At 41.6% G+C, this 24499-nt stretch overlaps 1 protein-coding gene across 1 annotated transcript in view; it reads right to left on the reverse strand.

Moving 5' to 3' along the window:
- Positions 1-24499, reverse strand: part of MYO10 (myosin X) — a 171984-nt gene that overhangs the window by 60938 nt on the left and 86547 nt on the right. The window contains exons 4-17 of the mRNA XM_074146918.1: positions 19167-19354; positions 11364-11498; positions 10260-10384; positions 9339-9352; positions 9127-9211; positions 8350-8453; positions 6037-6166; positions 4983-5101; positions 4085-4231; positions 3804-3904; positions 3505-3571; positions 2011-2103; positions 1181-1249; positions 912-994 (exon numbers count right to left, since the gene is read on the reverse strand). Coding sequence (XP_074003019.1) covers positions 912-994; positions 1181-1249; positions 2011-2103; positions 3505-3571; positions 3804-3904; positions 4085-4231; positions 4983-5101; positions 6037-6166; positions 8350-8453; positions 9127-9211; positions 9339-9352; positions 10260-10384; positions 11364-11498; positions 19167-19354 — 1460 coding nt within the window. The remainder of the gene's footprint in view (positions 1-911; positions 995-1180; positions 1250-2010; positions 2104-3504; positions 3572-3803; positions 3905-4084; positions 4232-4982; positions 5102-6036; positions 6167-8349; positions 8454-9126; positions 9212-9338; positions 9353-10259; positions 10385-11363; positions 11499-19166; positions 19355-24499) is intronic.

A 24499-nucleotide genomic window follows, 5' to 3' on the forward strand; every position in this document is an offset into this window, starting at 1 on the left:
TTACTTTTACCTACATACTTCAGTTGACAGATGTTATGTCAGATTTGTCATGAAACCAGAGTAAACAACAGAGAGATGGAAACGCTTATTAACAGTTTCCCCTGCACAGAATGGCTTGAGGGAATTACAAACAAGCAACTCCCACAGGAAGGCAGGATGATGGGACAGGAGGGGTGAGGGCAGCCCCTGAGACAGCAACACCTGGGACTCAGCTCCCTCCTCTTCTGTGCGCCCCGGAGTCTCAACCGTACGCCTACAAAAAGGGACATGGTACCGCTCCGGCTCACAGGGTACCACTGTAAGGATCCTGAGACCTTACACAGCAGAATGACAAGGAGGCAAGCAGGTACCAAAGACATCCAAGCTCAGACTTTCAGTAACATAAATCTTTATAGAAATTCTCCCTTTGAAGCAATTACTATGTGGCAATTTGCACGGTGGTAGGTCCCTGACTCTAAGCTTTCAACCAAGTTAGCGAATGCCAGAAATCCAAGCAAATCAGGCTATACATGAAGTAAAATAACCACGAATGCACACTGCATATGAGGCACCCTGAAATAGTTAAAAACCATCAGCAGCTTTCAGCATCCTTACTCGCTACTGAGTAGCAAGTGAGCTCTCTAGAAAGGGCCTGGACTGAGCAGGGACGAAGTATTGCACCATGTGGGAAAACCAGACTTTGTGAGAACCGATTACCATCAGATCTGCTTACAGGCACCTCTGATATTTCTTATATCCTCATTTCAACTCTGTCACGGTCTGATGCTGCACAACATCTAACATATTCAAACCCTGGCAGAATCAGGTGATAAGCCCTGGCAGAATTAAGTGACACAACGTAAACACTGGCAGAATTAGGTGATACGACACCCCTTAACATCAGGTCCTAAACAAAAATCGCAGAAACTTACCTGCTTTCACGTAACAAGTTCAGGAGATCGTCTCTGAAAGTATCTCTGTTCTTCTCCAAGATCCCCCTGACATCATACTGGACCTAGCAGGAAACAGAGCCGATTCAAACAACAAGCAGAGTTAGTCAGGCACCTCTCACAAGAGCGGTACTGTAAAAAGCGCTGAGGGAACAGAGCGCTTTAGTTAATTTTGAGCAGCCTCGGGGTAAAATCAAGCTAATGAAAACTCCGTTTGGAATAATTTCAGCAAATAAAGAAAAGAAAATTACCTCCCCAGCGTAGTGCTTCACTCCAAAGTTGTGAACGGCAACTCTCGGTTTTACATAAAAAGGATTGTTCTAATTGGAGGGGAAAGAAAAGAGAAAAATATTTGGGGGGGGAAGGGGGGAGCAGTCAGGGAGTGGAATGATACAAAGGGTCAAATTATCTTCTCAGCCCAGACCTAAACAAACCATTGTTTTCCACTGAACTCCCTGCAAGATTAGTGCTCCAAAAGCAAACAACCAACTTATAATGATAATAGGATTTGTTAGTCTGGGCTGCTTCAGCTGCAGTAATAACAGATTTATAGTATCTAAAAAGGCATTATACTAAACCTGAACCCATCTGGCAGAACCATCTATTAAAGGCACTTTGGAAAAGAAGGCTATGTCTTAAACTGGCAGTTATGAAGACTGGTGGATATGGTTGTATGCCAGAAATTCTCGAAAATAATTCTAGGATCACAAAAAAAGGTAACACTAATCTGGACAGAGGAAACAGTAACCTTTCAGTAAACGACTTCAAGGTGAACACTTCATTAAATCAAGGCATCTTGCAGGTCCAAGTAATCTGAGTTACTGCAGGTTTTCAGAGCTCTAAGAGCTGAATTTAGCTTATTCACCAATATGGAGACCTTTAACTGGACAGTAACAAGGATATGTTCTTCCAAGTAACGAACTTAGTCTTAACAGCAAATGATATGGATTGCCATGGAAGTAGAACCACGTCCAAAACAGCCTCTACAACTATGCATCTATATATTTGAATCATGAATTTCTACAGAAGCAAAGAGACTCTCCATAATTTGCACAGAAAATGTGAGCAAAACATCACATACAGCATGCTGGATATTCAACTTCTCCAGCAAGGTGGAGTCAGTAGCTTGAGGAAAATGGCTCTCTTCATTGATGAGCGCCAGCAGCCCCAGTTTCTAGAACAGCAAGACGAGGCAGAAGATGAATTAGTGCATAGACAGTCACAGATGTTAATCCCAGTTTGGAAAAAATCACAGTCCTTGAAGTTGTTGTGTACACAGAGGCGCAAAACCACCTGTACATGACTAAAAACCCGTTCTCACGAGGACTGCAATCCTATTTTTCTGGCAACACCCCTTTTGAAACATACAGCATATGATACATGGGCAAAATAAAGAAAAAGAAACTGCTGGAAGAGGCAAGAGTTCTCTCAATGTAGGCAGTTTTTAGGTGTGTGCAATGACACTGCCCCAGAATACATCCCCAGCCTCCAAGACTTGCAATGATCAGGATTTCCTTAAATCTGGGGAGTTTGTGGAAACAGACTTTCAAATTTTTTTCTTCCATAAAATTATCTGCTTAGCTGTTGAAGCAATGCAGACTTTTAGCACCCACAGTGCCCAGGGGCACAGCAAAAGATACACAGTTTAACTACGCACTGCGTGAAACACAACCTCCCGTTGCTTTGCATATGCCCCTGTGTAATTCCCTTTGATGCTCCCAACTTCTCATAACAGAAGAGGTGGTAAACAAAGCAAGCTACCCTGCAGTTAATTAATGTGTCCAGCAAGCTTCAGGCTGATACAGCCCCTCGGAAAAAACACGGTTCTCCAGGTGCACATTTTAATAAGGCACTTCCCACCGGCCCAGAGCAGCTCCTGACAAGCCATGCCGTCCTGACTGCAGTCACGTCCCAGCAGCCAGATCCCCTGCCCGCTGCCATCAGTTTCTGCAGTCATCCAAACTGAGGCAGCCACACACCCCGCTACAGAGATAAACTCAGGCAGCCCCCTTCTACTGCTGGCAGATGCGAACATGGATGAAACGATATATAACTTTGGCTTTGTCATCCAGCCAGAGTTATAATCTCTAAGCAGTGAGCTCAGACCTCATCTGCCCTCACCACCAATGTTCCTACCAATAACTCTGCAGAAACTTCATGCTCTTTCACGTGTTCCTTTAGTACAAATCAGAACACAAAACAAAATTATGGATGAAGCCAAAAGTGGCAAGTAACAAATGAAGATTACCTGCAGCCCAAAAGCCATTAAGGGAGCAGGACACTGTCATCATTTCTGCCCCCTCTTTCTACTCTTTTTTATCACCTCCAAATATTGCTTTTGTATATAATCATACACTGTTAACAGTTCCTTTAACACGGAAAGATACATATATTGATCTTACAATATAATCTGTAATTTATCCATGCACGAAAACTATCTGATTAAAAGTTCACTATTTAAACATGCAAGATCTACCATTCTTTTCACTTGTTCTTTGTGTTGGCAAGCATTTTAAAGACATATTGTCTCAGAGCAAAAACTAGAAATAGATACTGGTATCAAATTCTTTATTACCTTTTCAATAAGATCCAAGCACTCTCCATTGTCTGTCCAGTCAATATCCTCCCAAATTAGTCCTTCCCTAAGAAAAACAAGGAGGGCTTTTTTATGAGCTATGATAACATTATTTTAAATATAGAAATAGGAGGAGATGATGTATTTATCTTGCAAATTACAGCAAAATCAGCATGCTTTTACAAAATGCACAGCTCCAGACAGAGATTTTCAAAGGAAGCCAAGGTAGCTGGGAACCCAGATTTCAAGTGAATACTAGTAATTTCAAAATTCTTTCAAATTTCATCTATATCTCTTACCTGCTGTATTCCAGTTGCTCCAAGGAAAAGATGTGCTTGTTAAAATACTCCTGAAGCTTTTCATTTGCATAGTTAATATTGAACTGCTCAAAACGGTTTACCTAAAGAGACAAGAAATTTTCACAAAAAGCATACAGTCCAACTATTTTACTTTGCAAACAAAGAACTGGTTTAAGTCATAATGTATTTAATAATCAAGTTCCAGTGAAGATGACAAAGAAATGTACAACAATGAAGCATAAATATCGGACAATTCATTTGAATAAACTTTTGAAACCTACCTCAAAGTTTTCAAATCCAAATATGTCCAAAATTCCAATGGACTTGAAGTCTTCCTTGCTCCTGATCCTGCTGTTGATTTTCTTAATGACCCAAGCAAAACACTGAGAATAAAGTGCCATAGCCATAGAATCTCTGCTGTCTATTGCCTGCATTGAAGAAGGAATACACAAGGCATCAATCACCCCTGTAACTGAGAACTAACCAGACTTTGATGGTCAGTGCCCTTTGCACAGCATAAAGCAATGCATAAGGCAAGCAGGTTTGTGTTCCTATGTACCTTGACAGCAATTGTTTTTAACAGTTTTTGTAACAGTAATAGCATCACGATTTAAGCTTTAACAGCGTAGGTTATAAAGCTGTACATCTATGTGGCTTTAAAGTTACATTTCAAGGCTAAAGCATTCAAAAATTAGGAAATTATAAACTTCAGGTGTTGAGGAAGAGAAGAGAAGGGTAGGAAATGACACCTTAACTTACCCTTTTTTAGAGGTAAGCATAATGTTACGTATACCTATTTCTAATTCCCTGCTTGTAAATAATAAAATTATTTCTGCTCAAAGTTTTCAAAAACTCCCACCTGATGCAAATGTCCATAATGAATGTCCATATTTATCAGCCTACATGATCAGAATTTGAAAAAAATGGTAAGCAATCATGCTTAATAAGAATGACAAGGGCCAAGATACCAGCCCTGGCCAGAATGATATGATGGGATCTATAGAATTTCTGAAAGTCCAATTACCCTTCCCAAAAAACCCTACATAGTATTTTTTTATAGCAATGCTGATGCTTGAGCTAAGCTTCTGTTCCTGAGTGACCAAAGATTTCCCTGGACTTGAAGACCAAGCCATGTATTTAACAGACCCTAAAACCATGTCAAAACCGAGACGCCTTTACCTGTTGTATACTAAGAGGTGTTAGGATTTCTTCTCCCCTGAGTATCATTGACCTCTGTGTCAATGCTTCAGTTAGCTGCGTGGAGTCCAATCCCAGTAGTTCAGCAGATCTACCCAGAGCTGGCAGAAGAAAGAATCAAATAAAAACATGTCCTTAAATGTATAAGATTATGAAACTAATTTCTTGTATTATCGTTATTATTATTATTACTATTATTACTACCACCATAATTTAAGATGTTTCTAAAGCAACGGGGATTAGAGATAAAAACAGAACCAGAAACTCTAGGATATGTTTTGCTGCTCATGAAAAGGCACAGTATCAAAAATATGCACAACTGCAGGAATTTAGCAGTAGAAATTCATCACAAGTCACAAATATTTATTTTCCTCTTAATGTTACATGTCAAGAATTCAAACAATCTACTGCTTACACTAACATATTTTTCCAGATACAAACAGTAATTCACTCCTTGTCCACATGAATGCATTTCAGCTTCCCTCGGGATGATGAGGATAAAGAAAACCAATGAAATTTTTTTCTTACATGCATATATTAATTTGCGATTTTGCTATAATGTAGTATATAAAGCAGTACTCTCTATTGCTATATTTGAACAAACATGTAAAAATGCTCACCAGGCCAATCTTTAGACATATCAACACATACTTTTGTATTTGTAATTGACGTATTAAAAGATCTAACAAAAGATACCTTCAGTGGAGATCTCAGTTAAGGAACGTACTTGAGCACTTATGTTTTATCAACTTGAGAGTATTCCAAAGAAGGAACTAGATTAAAATGGAATGTCATTACTATTAATGGAATAAATATGTGCCCAAGGCCTTCCCTAGTTAAGACCTAGCATCCAGCAGCAGACTAATTTGCCTTATCTGCCAAAAACGAAAAATAACATTTTAATCAACATTTACAGATGCTAAAAAGCAGTAAGACCCTTTCACTGTTTGTCCTTGCTATGGTCAGATATACTAGCAATGAATATAGCTTTCACAACCTCAAGAAACATTTACGTTTGGATGCACAGCCTTCTCACCTGTTTTAAAGGACACCTGTGCCCCACCAGCAGTGATGAACTCAACGTTTCCTAGATGCAAAATGCCAGCCAACAGCCTCAACACTTCTCGCACCTCCTCCTTGCTGAACTGCATCACTTCCATGGCAGTCTGGAATGACAGGTTAGTTTCTTCAATAACATGCACACGGACCCAAAAATGGGGACAAGGACAAACCCACCAAAGATGCTGTACGGCCTCAGAAAAGCAAGTCAGGACTGACAGAGGGCTGGCAGGAGTTAACTCCTTTGGTTTTATCCCAAATTGAATACACTGTAAGACATGATGGGGACATCTTGGAACATCTAAGTATCACTCTGATTTTAAAAAATCTCTTTTTGATGCCCTAAGAATGCCGTAATTTGCTTTCAAATTCTTCATTAGAATTGTATAAATATTGGAACGCCCTACTGAGTTGTGCATCAGACACAATTTCACTAATTTGCATGAGTAATTGATAACCTCCTCTGTGTTTTCACCAAATTTGCCAATTAGCCTTGTAGATACCAAGGCATGGGGGAGGAAACGCAACAACACATAAGATTTGCTCATCTGTTTCTCAGCCAAGGAGAATTCAGAGGAGCTCTTCTGCAGTATATTCTGGGCAAGCCATGAAGCCCAAACACACATCTTACCAATGTTGTCTAACATCTTACAGCAAAACTGAGAAAGAAAAAGAGATCTGTATAAAATGTGTTGAATTTATGAATAACCAATATGGCAATGATCAAGGCTCAACTAGCAGCAAGTATGTAAAGAAATATTAAAACAAGAGGAGGGACGTATGCTTTCCTCTGCCATAGAACGGGTAAGTAATTGTATGCCTCTTAAAATTACGAGAATTTACCAAATTTCGGTCTAATATGAGGCTGTCTGAGACCAGATTGCAGTTTTATACCCTTATAGTTAGACTCATCACGTTATGGTCACTGCAGATGTCTGACAGATGACACGTGACACAATTTACCTTTCATAAATCAACAGTTACAAACAGAAAAGCCGCAGACTCATTCCACAATTACAAGCAGAGAAGAGATAAAGCTTGAAGGTTTATTTTGTACAGAAGGCCTTTCGCAACGGAGCTCTAAGAAAGGTGGCAGCACTAGAAGTTCATGCCCATGCCCACCGTTCAGTTCCTCCCTGTCTCCTACAAAAAAAGTTCTACCTAAGTAACATTTCCAAGACTTAAACCACAATAAAAATAGACAAAGGGGATGACTATAATAGGAAGAGACAGGCGAGGGTCAACTGTAGTGTTTCTGTCTGCCTCCCGCTCTGGGAAGGCAGCCTCAGCCCCTGCTCCAAGCCTGCCCGCGCTGCAGGCAGCACGCAAGCATCACCTGCCCAGCCTATTTCATGCTCTGCCTACCCTGGGATGATTAGCACAAATTAAATGTCACGCTAATCAACTTAAGCATGTGACTACAATACAGTTAAGTTACCAAGTTTTCCAACACCTCCTTCTGCCATGCTAGATGAGGGGTTTTTTACACGAAAAAATAACTGCTCCATCCACTACACATTAATTTGTCAATCTGGCAAAGAGATTAACACGGCTAAGCAAAAATGGTTTGGTGAAGGGCATAAAATTAAATATTTTGTCTGATTTTTCAAGTGTAATACACAGCACTTTGGTGATAGAATAAGCAATTAGCAATTATCCTAACAGTCAGTATAGACTAATTGCTGTAGCTAATTGGTGTGGGTATAAGATATAAAGCCACTCAGAGAAAGACTCCATCAGGAGCCGGTTTTTAATCTGTGTTTCCATTTTCTTAAACTCTATTGTGTAAGTTACTCCATACAATTGGATTTCCCAGCTGCAGCTTACAGAGTCACAGAAGCCCAGGTGCTTTGCTCCCCATGTGCTACACTGCAGGCTTGACCCAGTAGGTGCTACATGATCTGGGCAAAGCTTTAGGATGGAAAAACAGTGGAAGCGGACATAGCACTAGTATAAAACAATGCAGGGAAAGGGCAAAGGCATGTAAATGCCTTACTGTCTTCCCAGCTGATATTCTTTTAATTCCAAAATGTAATTATTTCACTAAATCATAGAACACTGTGAAATGGTAAGAGTAAAAATCAAATATCAGAGGCAACGTTTAAGACATGCTCAAAATGAGAGCGAAATGTTATGAGAAAAATGTATGTCCTTGTAAGATCAGTGCCCCAATGAGAGAGCTGCACGTGCAGGTAAGCTCAAGAAAGCTTTGCCCCTTGCTCTGTCAGTGGGCCCTGGCGCCTTCACCTCCAGCATTTTTAAAGCATAAAGAACTAGGGAAACAACTCACAATCACTTCCTTGAAAGAATCTTTGTCACTGATTGTCTTATCCGCTATACATCCAGACTGATTCAGGTAGTGGTAGTTCTCTGGTACAGATAAGTAAAAAGCATCTAATGAGGAGAGAAAAAAAGGATGAGTGAAAAAGAAATCCCAGAACAAAAGCACTCCACAAATTACTATGTTGGAGTTAAACAGTTCACAATTCATTTGCTCAGAAATTATGAAGATGAACAAAACAAAGTTTTATATTAAAATCATATATGGGGGTTTATTTTGCTGATTTTTGCTTTATTTAGCTACACATTTGAGTTAACTCTCCTTTTTAGCATGCAAAGACAGCAGGCCCAAAGGGAGATGCTGAGACAGCTTTAGGCAATTTTGCACATATACAAATGTCATTTCTTTTGTTCAGCAGATTTATTCTTTATGAGAGAGGATTAGGGGAACCAGAATTATTTCTCTTTGTTGCTGTGGAGTTATTTAGTACCAGCAAAAATATTCAGCTTGAACAGAATGAGGCATGTTTGTCCTCAAGTAATTTTCCCAGGTCCACAGCAGAAGCTAGGAGAAAAATTACCGGCAGCTCGGTGACATTCCTGAACTAAACAAGTTGTTTTATCAAGTTGAGCTCAAATTCACACTCACTGAATGCCGGCTGAATAAATAACCTATTTCTCTGCTTGGGTTAGCAGGTTTCTGCAGTTAAACTCTCCACTGCTGTCACCATGGCTGACTGCTAGCAGAAAGCCACTACATTTGTGTGACTCGTGCTTTGCCACTCACCTTTCTCTCTCTCTTCTATCCCTGCCAGCAGAGCATAGAATATATGATAATTTCTTTCCCCGGGATTTTGTCTTACTACACGATTCTGTCAAAGTAAAAAACAGTTTCCATTTAAGCAATCATTTTTAAGGAGACTTTTTTTTTTATCCACAATTTCAAAGAAAATATTAAATCAAACAAAATTAACTGAACAAAAGCAAACATCAACTTACTTTTTCCAATAAATCTGTAGCCAGGAAGAAAAATTTCAGTCAAGGAATAAAATAAAAAGCAATTAATGCACAAGCTATTTATAATCTTCCTTCTTTCACTTGAGACAATAGGAAGAGCATGATGGTGTTTTCTCACGACATGCCTATTGCCATAACAAGATGAATAAAGTAGCAACAATGATAATATTGCAGAAGTTCTAATACCAATGTGTTCCCACACTTCCTTCTCCTCCATCCGATCAAAATTGGACTTGTCATGTTCTGGATTTTAAATGACATCTGCTTTCCTTTGCTTTTTCTTTTCCCTAAAGCTTGGAAACAGCTTTAAGAATGAAATTTGTCCCACTTCAAAAGCAGTTTATGTTCAAAACACTAGGTAGCATCCCCTCAGTATATTCCTCATCCCCACACCTCTGGTGCTCTTGTGGAGCTGGCTCATACTCCCAATTTTGCAAAATGCAGGACAAATTCAAGGATTAGACCCACCCAGGCTCACACTGCAGAAATTCAGCAGCTCTGCTCTTTCAAGAACTTTTCCAGAAAAGAAAGAAACTTATCTTCCAATATAATAAATGAGGGAAATAGCTAACAAGTGAAGTTATCCCAAAGAACTCAGGCTGTTTTAGCTCACTATGTAGGAAAATGCACATGAACCAAGCCAGCAGCAGCAATACAAAGTCTTGGTTCTCCAGGACTATATAAACCCCACCCTGCCACAAATACATGTGTGCACCCGTGCAAACACATGCAGAATTTCGTGTTACTGCTTCCCTTTACCACCCACATCAGCTCAATTTAATTGTGTGCATTTCAGGTTTGGGTGACAAGACAGACAAGAGCAAGCCACTTCTCTAAGGCCTCAACAGAGGAGGTGCGTGGGGGCTGCCCGCAAAGAGCAGTAAAATCACCAAACAAGGATACAATCTATAATTCTTCCTCCTTGAATGTTTCCTTTCTGACAGATGTTCAGCTGAATAAACTTCCCAAAGCGACTGGAGTTGTTGTTGTAAACAGTCTTCGCGTTGCCAAAAGCTTCCATAATTGGGCTGTTAAAATACAGGAGAACAACAAGAGCGTTAACGTGTGACCAGCATGCCAACAGTTTCACATGGGACTGGTGAAAGGAACAGCACTCTTCTGACACCCTCCTCAGCCACAGCTTACATCCTCAGTATTATCCTCAAATTATTAACAAAGGGCATCTCAACTTTCTATCAAAAGATGCAAGTACTCAAGCAGCAGGAGGATTAATCGTACTAAACTACTCTGCAGCTTAATCTGTAACTGCTCAAAAGATGCATGCAATTCTCACTGCAGTACTCAAATTATAGAAATAAGAAATCTCAGCACATGCAAATTGCTAGACAGATGTAGAGAAAATAGTCCTTGTCCTAAGGCAATTAAAAAAAATAATTACATCAAGATACAGTAGGTAAAACAGAGATTAAGCATGATAAACAAAAGTAATAGTATCTCAAATTGTCTTTGTTTTTAGTTTAGAACCCTATGTTATTTCATTCAAACACTGAGAGATATTTTTTTTCTGTTTGCATGGAGCATGTCCGATTGATCTGATGCATTTACTCATCTGTCTTATCAGTTCTACTTATTCTCTCTTTCCTCAGCACGCTTTTACCACTCACACACTTTATCCTCACCATGCTGTACCTTGTTCTACCCTACCCTCAGGCTATACAAACCAAACCAGTGGTTTGTCCCTCCAAACGCCCATTTCCCTCACTCTGATTACCTGAATTCAGCCCCAAATAAAAATGAAAGCCACCATTAAAGCATCGTCCATTTCAAAACTCTGCATCTTTTTGCTTCATTAAGATAAACCACTGTGCTCACAACTCTCTAGAGCAGCCAGGTAATTTGCTTTAATGGAAAATTTCCCCCTTTCCAATATTCATTTTATTGTTCAGTAAACGCACCCACGTCTTCTAATTACATTGCAAGCTCTTATTTCAATGACAAGGCTAATGTCTTCTGGAAAAACTAATTGTGTATTGAAAGATCTAGTACCTGCTCTCAAGAATAGCCTGCTCCACACAGAAGGTCTTCTCTCTGCAGGACAGCTCCAGCGAATGTTGGCTCATTGCAGACAAGAACTTGAGAATCAGCTTAGTGCTTTCTGTCTTACCAGCACCACTTTCGCCACTGAAAGAAAAAAAGGAGCAAAGTCTTTGCACAGTTCCACCTGCCAGGGGAAAAGCCCTCTGTCTGGCCAGCCCTCCAAACTCTAAATAACTGGAGGTCAGGAAGACTGAGGTGATTAGAAATGATACTCAAAAGGCAGCAGAATACCCCTTTAGGCTTGCTGAATATGACATTCAACACAAAATGCTAGCTATCTTTAGACTTCATACCACTGTTCAGACAGCACTTCAAGGCATTGATTGTGTAAGGATGTACACAACACGTATGAGGCAACAAAGAGCTCTCTGAACGCAAGCAACTACCCAACAATTCTCACCAACACAAAAAACCCCAAAGTTAGAATAAAGACATTGCAATTGTAGGGGAGAAAGTCCGGAATATGAATTAAACTCTGAGAGTTTGGGATTATGTTGCAGCAATCTACCTAAGGAATCACGGAATTCTCAGAGTTGGAAGGGACCTCTAGAGATCATCTAGTCCAACTCCCCTGCCAAAGCAGGATTGCCCAGAGCACACTAGTCAGGACTGCATCAAGGCAGGTCTTGAAAATCTCCAGAGTAGGGGACTCCACAACCTCCCTGGGCAGCCTGTTCCGGTGCTCTGTCACCCTCACCGTAAAGGAGTTTCTCCTCATATTTGAATGGAACTTCCTATGTTCCGAGAAGCCCTGCTGTGAGAAGGAGGAGGTCAGAGACACCAATGCATATTATAACACATAAAGGCCACTAGTATAATTAATAATGATATTCTTAGTGAGATACATATTCTTTAAACAACCTTTTTACTTGCCCATGCAAATAAGTCAGATTCACGAGTCCAAAATATACAATTTTCACCTCTCATCACCGTCAGAGATGTAAAACCTTTCATCTTCACGCATAGCAGAACAAAGCTATTTGATAATGCTAAACTGACATTTTAAAAAGAAACTGTTAATAAGCAATCTTGTTGATAAAAACAGAAGGCAATACACTCAGTTTCTCTTCAAAATCAATACTTTAAAAAGGGAAGGTATAAATTTGGCTCATTTCCCCAATTATTAGTTCCCTTCAATTATATAGCCTTCTAATTAAAAACACACTGTGAGCCATTAAGAAACATAACTTGTGGTTATAGTTTGTCTAGTTTGCTTACTTTTCATCTGAAGTCCTAGCATTATATCCTAAGATGCAGCCTAATTCCTAGTTTTCCTAATTCCTAATTAAGCTGTGCCTAATTCCAGTTTAGTCCAAGTGAAAGGAGGTACATTTTGGTCTTATCCTACCCTTTTCGTTGTAGCAAGCGGGAGACTTTGATAGAGCAGAACTGGGCATGCGGAGCAAGCTTAGTTTATTTAACAGTCTTTTGTTGTCCCATTGCTGAGTGGTGACCCCAGGGATTTCAGGTTATGGCAAAGTATAATGATGCTTTCTAGTAAAAAGCAAAGAAGAAAGGTACAGCCCAAGAAAGCAGCATGGGATTTTCCTGCAAATGAATGCCAGCAAATACAAAAATAATGAGAGAAGAGGCATTCAGAAAACAGCACGAGACTCAGAGTTTTGTAGCTGAGGTCTAAGTATTTCCCAAGAAAAATCAGAGCATTTAAAATGTTTCATAAAGCTTCATACAAGATATGCTACCTGCTGATATATTCCAACAAGTATGATTCACCTATCATACCATCTCAAACAAATTTTGTAGTATTTTTAATTTAGTTTTAACCTTAACGTCTGGCTTTTTTGTTCCCTTTCTCTTTGCAGGCCCTCACTCACTCATGTTCCTTTTCAAGAAAGTGAATATTTAATATTCCCCATATTTAATACTCACTCCTTGTACAAAACATTTGTGTTACTAGTCTTGAAAGAGCTTCACAAACCCTTGCATTATCCTTGTCTGGTGCAAAAAATCATCAACTGATACATACTTCTTCCTGCCTGAATTCTCACCCTCTAAGCAGTGTGCAGCTCGACAGTAGCGATGTAGGTGCCGAGGAGGACACTGGCTCTTTCACTGACACCATCCTTCCTCTGCCCTCACCCTCTGTCTCATGCTCTGGAGCATCTGTAGTTCTATGGCAGCTGAAAGTCACCCCACCGTAATTGAGAGCAATTTTGCAATTAGAGCAGGAGAGGCTCAGAACTGGGTCAGGCCAAAGATCTACCTGCCCAGTGTCCTATCTCTGACAGTTGCCAAATGGAGGTGCCCTGGGAAGACATGCAATACTTTCCCCTTCTGTGTTCTTCCAGCTTCCAGTTATTTGCTGTTCAGAGGGCTCCTGACCTAAATCTGGTTTCTGTGTGCCTTGTAACCCTCAATGGATTTATCTTCCGTGAGTTTTTGGCCATACTCCCTTAAAAAACACTTGTCTTGTTTTGGATCTGCCTCCTGTTAGCTTCATTTGATGCCCCATAGTTCTTGTATTGGAAGGAGAAACCAACAACTCATGCCAGTGCTCTTCTCTGCTGTGCATGACTTCATGGGTAGTCCCCTGTAATTCCAGTTGCCCATCTCCATTGGCCATGCTATACTTTTGATTGCTCCTTTTTGTTCTCCTCTGAACCACCTCCAGTTCCACAAAGTCCTCCTGGATATCAAGCAAGAGGGAAAAAGGCTCATGCAAAATACTAAAGATATGAGCAAATGATGGATTTACCCAATGTTGTCTACTCATTTACCAGTAACTGTTCTATACTATTCAGTTTTACAACTACTATTGAGCACCAAATGGATGGATTCCTGGAGCCCAATGGTACAACAGTAAGATCTCACCCCTGCCTGGTGTTGTTCAGCTCAGGACTCATAATTTTATGTGCATCAAGTTGGCTCTCTTTTTCCTTTACAAAATGCTTTACAAAAACCAGTTTTTGATAATGAGATGAAAATCAATAACAAGCACGCTAAACTTTAAAGTTGTTTATTCAACTTTACAGCACATACAGTAATGGTAGGTTAAGTGGGATCAATCTTTCAGACTCCTTAGAAAGCCTATACCTACAAGAACTTGCCAAGGTCAGTGAAAGGGTGAATTTCTTAGTGCACAGCCAACCTTTCCACCCCATGAGTTTAAGTGCCCAGCTTGTTCCGCATCACTACATTCAGTATTGTGAATATATTAAGTATGACAGCAACCCACAAGGGGACCTTTTGACTTTCTCCATGATTTATTCTACGCAGGGCATCTCGCTAAGGGCACAGCAGCCTGGACTCTGGACTGCCGCAGTGGAAAAAGGGGTCACCAGGAGATACTCCTCATTCTGAAGGACATAATGCGAGTGAGGCAGTATCAACATCACTCTAAATCACTTTTCAGTTCTGTCTGCTGGCTTCAAAACCCCAAAGACAGATACACACAGACAAAATAAGCCTCTTCAGCAGATACAGTTTGTCAAACACACATGTGAATTTTGGTGTCAGTCTCATAAGAACATCTTCACATCACAAGTCTGGGTCTCACCTAAAGTGTACTTTGGTTCACACTGATTTGCAAGCTGAACAACCAGGCCACCAGATGATAACAGAGAGAAGAAACTGGTGTCAGGCTGTGATTTCCCACTCGTGGCACTGACTTGAATGTCATTGAGGATGACTGTTGCTGCTTCTTCGACTGCTTTACACTTCGAGTACTTTAAAGTGGATCAACTGCTATTGTACCTGAGAGAAGAGTATATGTTTGTTTGTGCACAGACTAGACCACCTCAAACAGAGCACAAAAAAACCCCAAACCCTAAAGATATTTCCCTATTCTTAAAATAAAGGGGTGGAGGTTTGAACTTGGTCCCAACTTGTGAACATCAGCTCATCATGGGGGTACTCAGTCCCTTCCCTATGTCAGAACAAGCTGTTGGGCTATTCCTTGAGTATGATGGACTCATAGAATCATAGAATCATAGAATCATAGAATGGCTAGAGTTGGAAAGGACCTTAAAGATCATCTAGTTCCAACCCCCCTGCCATGGGCAGGGACACCTCTCACTAGAGCAGGTTGCTTAAAGCCCCATCCAGCCTGGCCTTGAACACTTCCAGGGATGGGGCATCCACAACTTCCCTGGGCAACCTGTTCCAGTGCCTCACCACCCTCACTGTAAAGAATTTCTTCCTTATATCTAATCTAAATCTCTTCTCTTCCAATTTAAAACCATTGCCCCTTGTCCTGTCACCACTCTTCCTGACAAAGAGTCCCTCTTCAGCTCTTCTGTAGGCTCCCTTCAGGTATTGATAGGCTGTTATAAGGTCTCCCCGGAGCCTTCTCTTCTCCAGGCTGAACAACCCCAGCTCTCTCAGTCTGTCTTCATAGGAGAGGTGCTCCATCCCTCTGATCATCCTCGTGGCCCTCCGCTGGACCCGTTCCAACAGGTCCATGTCCTTTCTGTGTTGAGGACTCCAAAGCTGGACACAGTACTCCAGGAGGGGTCTCACGAGCGCAGAGTAGAGGGGCAGAATCACCTCGCGAGACCTGCTGGCCACACTTCTCCTGATGCAGCCCAGGACACGGTTGGCTCTCTGGGCTGCCAGTGCACACTGCCTGCTCATGTTGAGCTTCATGCCTGCCAAGGAACATAGCTGAAAAATCATGATATGTCAATTATTATTTTTTTTAACATGACTCTTGTAGCATCAAATTTAATTGTGGTGCTTTTTTGGTTTGTCTTTTTTTTTTTCTGTTTTAAATGAAACTGGATTCTCCAGTAAGCTTCAGATCAACATGAAACTGAGAATTCATTGATGTAGATGGTTTTTTTCTATGTGAAAACTCTAGTTCAATAGCCAGATAAACAATTTTTAGCCTGGGAGAATGAGAATACCCTTTCACATCTGTGTAAATATTCTAATGCATGGGTTGTGCACAGCTTCTTCAATGGGCCATTTTGTTGACATTTTAGGCTGCTAAGTCATTTTTATGCAGCATTATCATGAATTAAAATAGGCCTGTGTAACACAGACTGATAAATAAGCATCTTTGGATGACTCCATTTGATATCATCTCTTCTGCATTTCTTTCCTTTTCATCTCTGGTCTGGGTGGTTATACTGGAAAAATGGTCTCACATTTATATTACATTTTAAGTCACTACTGTTGACAGTTTTTAATTCAGGTTCTTGACTTGACCCTTTCATCTTACTCCACCCAAGCAAATACCCAAGCATTTCAAAACAGCAGAAGCTTTTTCACAGATTTTTGACTCCAATGCCTTAAGAAAGCAGCTCTGAGACACAGCTGAGCTAATTCTGGATGCCAGCAGGGGGCACTTCAAGTCCAGAGGATCATTACAAAGCGTTCAGCACCTTACCTCACGGGGCTGTCACAACTGGCTACTGAGTTTTTAGATCCCAAAGTTAGGAGCAGGTGAAACTGCGTATCAGAACGTGAAGCCTACACGAACAATTCATTGATTTTAACGGGATGTAACTGTTTATTGTGTTTTCGTGATGCAACAAAATTTCCCTTTTTATCATCTCTTACATTAAATACCAGAGCAGAATATTTGCCTGAATTCAGATACTGCAGAGCTCCACTTGACCATTTTTTTCAAATGCCAGTAGTAATCAAAAGACTGACAGTGATTTGTTGCAACATCTAATTCAAAGCCAGGATGCAGGACGACCAAGGATGCTGAAAATGGTAAGTACACTTCTGATGCCGTAAACTAAGTATATGAATGCAGGGACTTTCCTAAGCCTCACGAGGGCCAGTGAAAACCTTTGGTAATTTTAAAAAAATCCTGCTCTGAGTCCTTCACAGATACGGGAGATAATACTGTTTTAAGAAAGTAGATTTGACCTTTTATTTTGTGATTTGAATTGCATGTTCCCTCAATTTCTGTAGAAACAAAATACCCTTATACGGTTGTATTGCAACACTTGTCTGAAACACTGAACAAAGCATTGTTTTAATCCATGACTACAATAAACAATTTTAAAAGGGACTGCTAATGCAAAACTTCTCCGTATTATGGCTTATCTGTACCAAAGCACATGGTTTACAGAGCAGGGACTGCTGGAGACTCCTCTGGAACATCACATACTTCTGCTTATGTCCTTTTTAGGACACAACCTGCTTTTCTCTTGGCAGCTTGTGGGGAACTGGAAGAAAAGGTAAAATACTTGGGCCAGTACAGAATGGCAAAAATACCAACGGCCACCTGCTAGGCACCAGACATTATTTCAGTCCCCAAAATTTGGGTACATGGGCTGTTCACAAGTAACCACCTGGCATTAAAACATGAAGTCATGACTCCAGGCTAGCTATTTTCACACAACAAAGACCTCTGTGCATTTCACTTTTTCTCAGTGTCACCTGGACTCCGCTTTATATGTACAGCGCTATGTATTAAATAATAAAAAGGAGAAATACAGTTGCAGAAAGCTGAAAACCACACTCAGCCCCCTCTGTCTTTGTGCCACTGCCAGGCAGAACCAGCCTAGAGGCGAGGACAGGTGGAGACTGTGACTTGAGAGCTTGCAGAAAGTTGGAACCAGACCTAGCTGTGTTGCATCTGATCCACATCTCTTAACAGCGGCTTGGGTGCTGAACTACATGTGCCAAATCCTCCTCTTATCCAGGAAACCTTGCAAACTGGCCTGTAATCTTAAATGCCAGTAGAAGCTGCCTATTGCAAAAGGCACTGCTCTCACTCTGCTTCATCCCCTCTCTGCCCCGCGCCACAGTCCCATGGCTGTCGCGAGGGCTGCCATGGAGCTCCTGTCTCGGGGGACAGTCAAAATAGTGTCACCTTGTGTCTGAAGAGCTCTCCACATTTAACTTGCGCTGGTAGGTTGCAGGAAGGCGAGAGCAAACAGGTTTAATCACAAAAACACTGCAGAAGCGAGAGAGGAGAGGGAAGGGGAAACACAAGCTCTCTCACCCACCCAACCCTGAGCATCACCCCTGGCTCGGAGCCTGACGGCTGGTGCCAGGCTGCCATCGCCACCAAGATGCTCCTCCGAGTGATCCGGCGGGCAAGGCTTCGGCTTCCCTGCCCATGGGTGAGCCAAGGCAGCTGAGCTGGCAGGCAGGGGAAAAGGGAAAAGAGTTGGCTGTGTTTTCAGCTCTTCTGGAGCAAGAAGGAAGGAGGAGCTGAAAGCAGTGAAAAGCTATTGAAATGCCAACCGCTCTCATGCGACATACATTCAGTAGCCCCGAGATCCTGAATACCAGTGACACAGTGGATCAAACGGGAAGCTATTAAATCACCATTAAATTAAAGCACAATGAGATTAAGAAAGTAAGATTAATCAGATAGAATTAAGTGGCTAAAACATGGAGGGTTTTCTCTTCTGGTACTCTTATTTACTGCACTTCTCAAGACTGGTGGTTATTTTTAATTTTCCTCTCTATACAGGGTTCAGAGTCCAGTGGTGACAAACTACTGAGCCGCACAGAGATGTTTAAACTGGTGGGGAAAGCACTTAGGGTAACATTAGATGGGTGAGTAGCAAAAAATGCAGAAAAATACAATACGCTTTTTCACTAAATGAAACCTTAAGATGAGTAAGAAAAATCAACATTTTGTTAGAGGTCCACAGAATGATACAGAGCAAATTCAGAATTCTCTCTTGAAACTCTGGTGATTTAAAAGCCCTCTTTCTTTTGGATTTCTCCTGTTCAAGTGGCCCAAACCCATGCTCCTAAATTACCTCAGGAGGCTCACCAGCAGGGATAACCAAAGAAGCAGCAGCAGCAGTCATTTACCTGATGAGGATACACTGGTTGTCATGGCGCTTCCAAAGGCAGCGGTAGCACTCGTTCGCCACAGCGAAGATATGAGGTGGAATCTCTCCCATGTGGTGCTTGCTGTATCGCTCCATGGAGGCACAGTCGTACAGTCCTGGGATGCTCTTGTAAGGGTTCACAGAGGCAACTATCGAACCAATGTAGGTCTGCAAGCACACAACCCCCCCCCGAGTTGTTATTACACACAGGGCAGAATAGCTTGATACTCTTCCCAAATGAAAGACAACACATACGCTTTTGCAAAAGCCTAGCAATCCTTTGGACAAAGGCAGCTAGTATTCTTCCCTGCTTTCTTCCTTTCAACAAAAGCAACAGAAGGGCAAAAGTTGTTTCCACCTCCATCATGTTTGCACGCTTACCACAGCAACAGCACAGAGCTTCTCGGTTGTACAAATCTCTGCCTTAAGGATGTTTACAGCCACACAGGAAAGCCTAGGAATGCTGGTCTACAGCTGCTTCTCACATGTTCTTAGGGACTCACTGAACTCACTAAAAACCTGACGGTTCCCCCCAAATATTGGTGCAAAAGTCTGTATTTCCATGTAGAGTATCCAGGTCCTTCTCTGCTAGTCATTTATAAAACAGAAGTATCACACATTATGGTAGACACTAGCACCATTATATGGTAGCAGGCCCTAAGAAAATCACAGGAATTAGCAGATGCTCCCAAAACTTTGGGTTTCTCAAACTTAATTTATTATTAATTTAATGCACAACAGCAGCTGACAAGGCACTCATTTGAATCTCATTGCAATTAGAGAGCATGTCAGGTAGAACCACCCAGGTAGCAGCTTACGCCCATTCCCATTGCCTTAACTCATTAGGCTGCGGTAATGTGATCATTTGCAACAGTTTACTCACAATGCTGTTCATTTTCTCGGTCACCCTCTGTCCACTTCAATATATTTCTCAAATAAAATCAAATTAAGTGAGGTAGGAGATAACATTAAGCACGTTATCTCTGGAATCTCCAGCACATTTCTGGGGCACGTGAAATTAATTGATATATCGTATGGTGTGTGCAGTGTTACCGCTGTGACACTTAATTCCATTTTGTTAAGCACCCTTTATGCCGTTACAGGCAGGAAGCTGACACCTGGCTTCAACTGCCCTGTAACACGGTCCCCAGGTACAGACAGATGCTTCACCAGCAGTCAACCCTCTCACGCCCGACAGGAACCAGATGAAAAGTTGACAGCAGGGCCAGGGCTCTCTCTGCCTCCACAGCACCCTACCCAAGAAGGGCTGGATAAGGTGAGCAGCATCTTGCATGCCACAGAAACACAGGCCCAGGAGCTCCTCCTACAGCCAGCCAGCCAGCCATCCTCTTCTCCAGCCAGCCATCGCGGGGGCACTCGCTGAGACCCAGGGACCACCAGCTCCTCCACGTTCTCCTTTCCTTTCTGCCAGTCTCTCCCACAGCATTTACATTCCACATCTACCTGCCCTCCCCCACTTCTTCTCCTTAATTAACAGGTAATTATCGCTGTCTACCAGCTCTCCTTTCTCACTGTTAGCCTGCTGTTACATTCCCCATTATCCACCTGTTCATCCTCCATCAGGCCCAGCACAAGTCACGGCTTTGAGCTTTTGCTAAGGGGACTACAGCAGTGTCCTTGAAATTATGACAATTTTATTAGCTGTGAGGGGAATACTCCTCCTCGCTGTAACTGAAGTACCTTTTACAGAGCTGTGAACTTTCAATCTGTGTGTTTTATAAAAGCCCCCATGCTGTGCAATAGCTCAGAAGGTTTCATCTAGAGGAAAAATACCATTTCAGCACAAGATCGTATCGCAGGGCAATTACAGCACTGAGACAACAGCTTAATTTCCTGGGATCATCCCCTCTTGCGTTCTTAAATACGTAGCGAGGAAGTCTCTGAGAACAAGCCTCCTCAGTTTGATACATATTTCAGCACAGATTGCACAGGTAAAATTTTAAAAGTTTGGTTTTTTTTTTTTAAATTACATGAATACAGGGCAAGCATGACCAATAAAACAGACTGCTACAGATCTTCCTCTTTACCTTATTAAAGTCTGACTAAAATGTAAGAAGAGTAACTGGAGGCATGCCATCACAACAGATGCCATGGCAAAGGAGCAAATAAAAAAAAAAATCCCCACGAAACGTGATACCATCTAACTTTATAACTGTCCACTCTGTAGCTTCTGCGTGATCAAGCACCTGACAGAACAACATCACCACGCTCCCTCATCTTCCTGAGATAAAGCACTGGCAAATCTGGACCACCAATGGCTACAGTCTGACTTTTCTTGCTTCTCCTGTTTCAAACAGTAAATATCGTAACAGGCAACAGCAGCCCACTTCTGCACAGACTCGCTTAACATGAGGCAGTCTTTCACACAGCTTAAGCATAACTTTTTAAAAATGATATAAACATTTCCAGAATATTAGTCCTTACTGCGAATAAGAAAGCATATGTCGTGGTTTCGGCCGAATTTACCAAAACCAGGCCGACAGATGGCCCTTCCCCCTCCCCTTTTCCCCCCCGCCCCCAAAAGAGGAGAGAGGAGGAGAAAGAGATAAGGAGATTCAGAAGTTTAGAATGAACTAAACTACTTTAATGAAGAATTAATATTAAAATAAAAATAAAGAAGAAAATAATGAAATAGATACAATATATACAAAACCGTGTCAAGCTCCCAGGATGACAGTCACATCACTGGCAGGCACTGGGGAAGTCCCAGACTGGACTCAGCGATGAATGGGAACTGGATTCCAGCTCTGGAGTCAGGAACACACGGATCGGGATCAAAGGCAGATGAACAGACAGAGTCCTCTCTGGACGTCGGCCATCGCAGGAAGGGGGTTGACCCTTTGATCCCTCAGCTTTTATACTGAGCATGGGGCAGATGGGATGGAATACCCCAGTTGGTCAGGTTTGGGTCACCTGTCCTGTCCACTCCTCCCCACTGATGTGACCCCTCTATGTTTTTTCCGTTTCCGACCCTCTAAGGGGGCAAATAACAAAATTGGCTGACCTTGGTTGTTATAGCAATAAGTATAAGCAAGGGCTTCCCTGCATACCATTCCTTGGCATGGAGCACAAACATCGGTCTTATCATTCTGAGAACGAGGAGTTTTCTCCACAATATGCCGTTAATTTCAGACAACTAGAAGAGGCCTAGCTAAGATGTAAAACCACAGAACAGAAAATTGGTTCGGTCTTACTCCAAACCGGGACAGCATATTTATTAAATGAAGTCAGCTGGCTTCATTGTCCCATAATTCACATAAGGTATCATAGAGAAGAAGGCAGTGTGTTATGGCAATAATAGAAACCTGGTGACTAGCAGAAACGATACCGGCAAAAACAATTATTCCTAAATCACCTTATTCCTAAATCACCTTATGAAGTAACGCTTAGGACATGTCACTATTTTAAAAATTCTTTCCCTCTCTCTTTTTCCTTCAGCAGAAACATGAAGAACCACAAGCTCTACTGAAATAGACCCGATTTTGTGGTTCCAGTCTTCTGGTGCTTTGAGTACACATTACCTCTTTGCAGAGTTAAACGCACGTACAAATTGCCACCAAATTATGATACAAAATGGAACAAACTCAGGCCCTCAAAAAACAACTACCTCATCCCAAGGCAAGATCACAAAAAATCTATAATCTTCACAGACACGGCAGATCAGATATATCATCTACCAAGTGTCATAATCCAGCCCACGAGCAGCCACAACTAATATCTGCACGGACTAACTAGGAGTTAGCTGGCCAAAGTGGAAGTTCCACCTTAGCCCAAGGTAGTTCAACAATGTATCGATAAGCTGAAGCAGCACCGTTATTAAAAGCTATTCCCATTATTTAAAAAGTTCCCATAAGACGACAAATCTTCCCAAAGTCTTTGCAGATTTCCCCTGGGATACTCAGCAGGATCATTTCCTACATCACTTCCAGGCTTACTACTTTTCCCATCCAGTAACTATCACACACTCTTACTAGTAGCAGCATTTTATAACCAGTAGATCCTACTGCTGCTAGCCTCTACCCTGGCACCTTGAAGAGCCACGAAGCCGGGGACTTGAGGGACTTGACCCGTGGCCACACGCAGAAGAGCATCGCTTCAGCACCTCCCTGTTCGCAGGGCTCTGCTTTCCTTCCCCGTGGGGACCCTGAGCAGCCGCCCGACGCAACCCCTTTTTTGGCGGGCAGACTTCCTAGTTTTGCCAGTACAAGCGCCTTAGCAGCAAGTTAAACTGGTGTAAAGATACACAAAAAAACTCAGGGCTGTTCAGTGGATGGGTATCGTCTCCTGAACGCTATTTCTGCACCAGGCATCATCATACGGGAAATTAAAGCAGTTAATAGTCAGAAGTAGGATCTCTAAATTACTTTATTATGCTAACACCACAAAGCAGCCGTTTGGTGAAATTTCAGAAAAGGTATTTTCACATAATGTCACTTCCACTTTGCTTAAAAGAGAGTGAATTTAATTTTCTCTTTGTTCTTTGCAGCTTCTAATCTGATTCTCACAGTCAATAATTACTTATTTTAATGAAAGCGCTCCAAAGCAGTTACGAATAGGAAAAATGCTCATACATCTGCCAGAGCACTAGCAAGTGCACAGGACTTCCGAATACTTCCAGTTGAAATAGTTTGAGGGGTATTTCGGAGAAATACTGTGTAGAGCTCCTATCAGAAGCCCGACTTCTTAAATCTTTTGCAATGAACAAGACAGTTTACTTTCCTCTGTTATACAACCAACTCAACACTTCAGACAGAACAACACACAAACTCTTGAATTACTTCGTTACAGACTAAACCAGCAACAACTTGTTATCAGATCACCGCTAATGTATTTATTTAAACCAAGAATAAATGAAAGTTGAGTTAGTCAGCCTGAATCCCCATGCAGCAGTGTGATTACCATTTTAAAGGGCTGGGCTCCTTTTCTACTTTCAAATTTTTACTGAAATTTTACACTGATAATGCATCTCCCAAAAAACTTTCAGTCACAAACCACAGATGCTCCTGCTCCCCTCTTTTAGCACAAAAAGAGGAAGTAAGATTGCCGATCCTCTAAGAGGACATTTAAAATTAGAAATTCAAGCCCTGTCTTCTCAGCCAGACACTCAGTAAGGCAATGGCATCTCAAGAGTCAAAACGAAAGATGTACTTGGGAAAGGAAGAGATTTTTTTATCACTTCTCCGAACGCTTTTTTTGTTTTGCTTGTTGTCTTCTGATAGCAATCAGCTTTGAACCTGTGTCTTGAAATCACCCCAGATTCTTCAAACACTCAAAACCAATTAGTTCTTTAAC

This window comes from Numenius arquata, chromosome 4, assembly GCF_964106895.1.
Source record: "Numenius arquata chromosome 4, bNumArq3.hap1.1, whole genome shotgun sequence".
NCBI classification, from domain to species: domain Eukaryota; kingdom Metazoa; phylum Chordata; class Aves; order Charadriiformes; family Scolopacidae; genus Numenius; species Numenius arquata.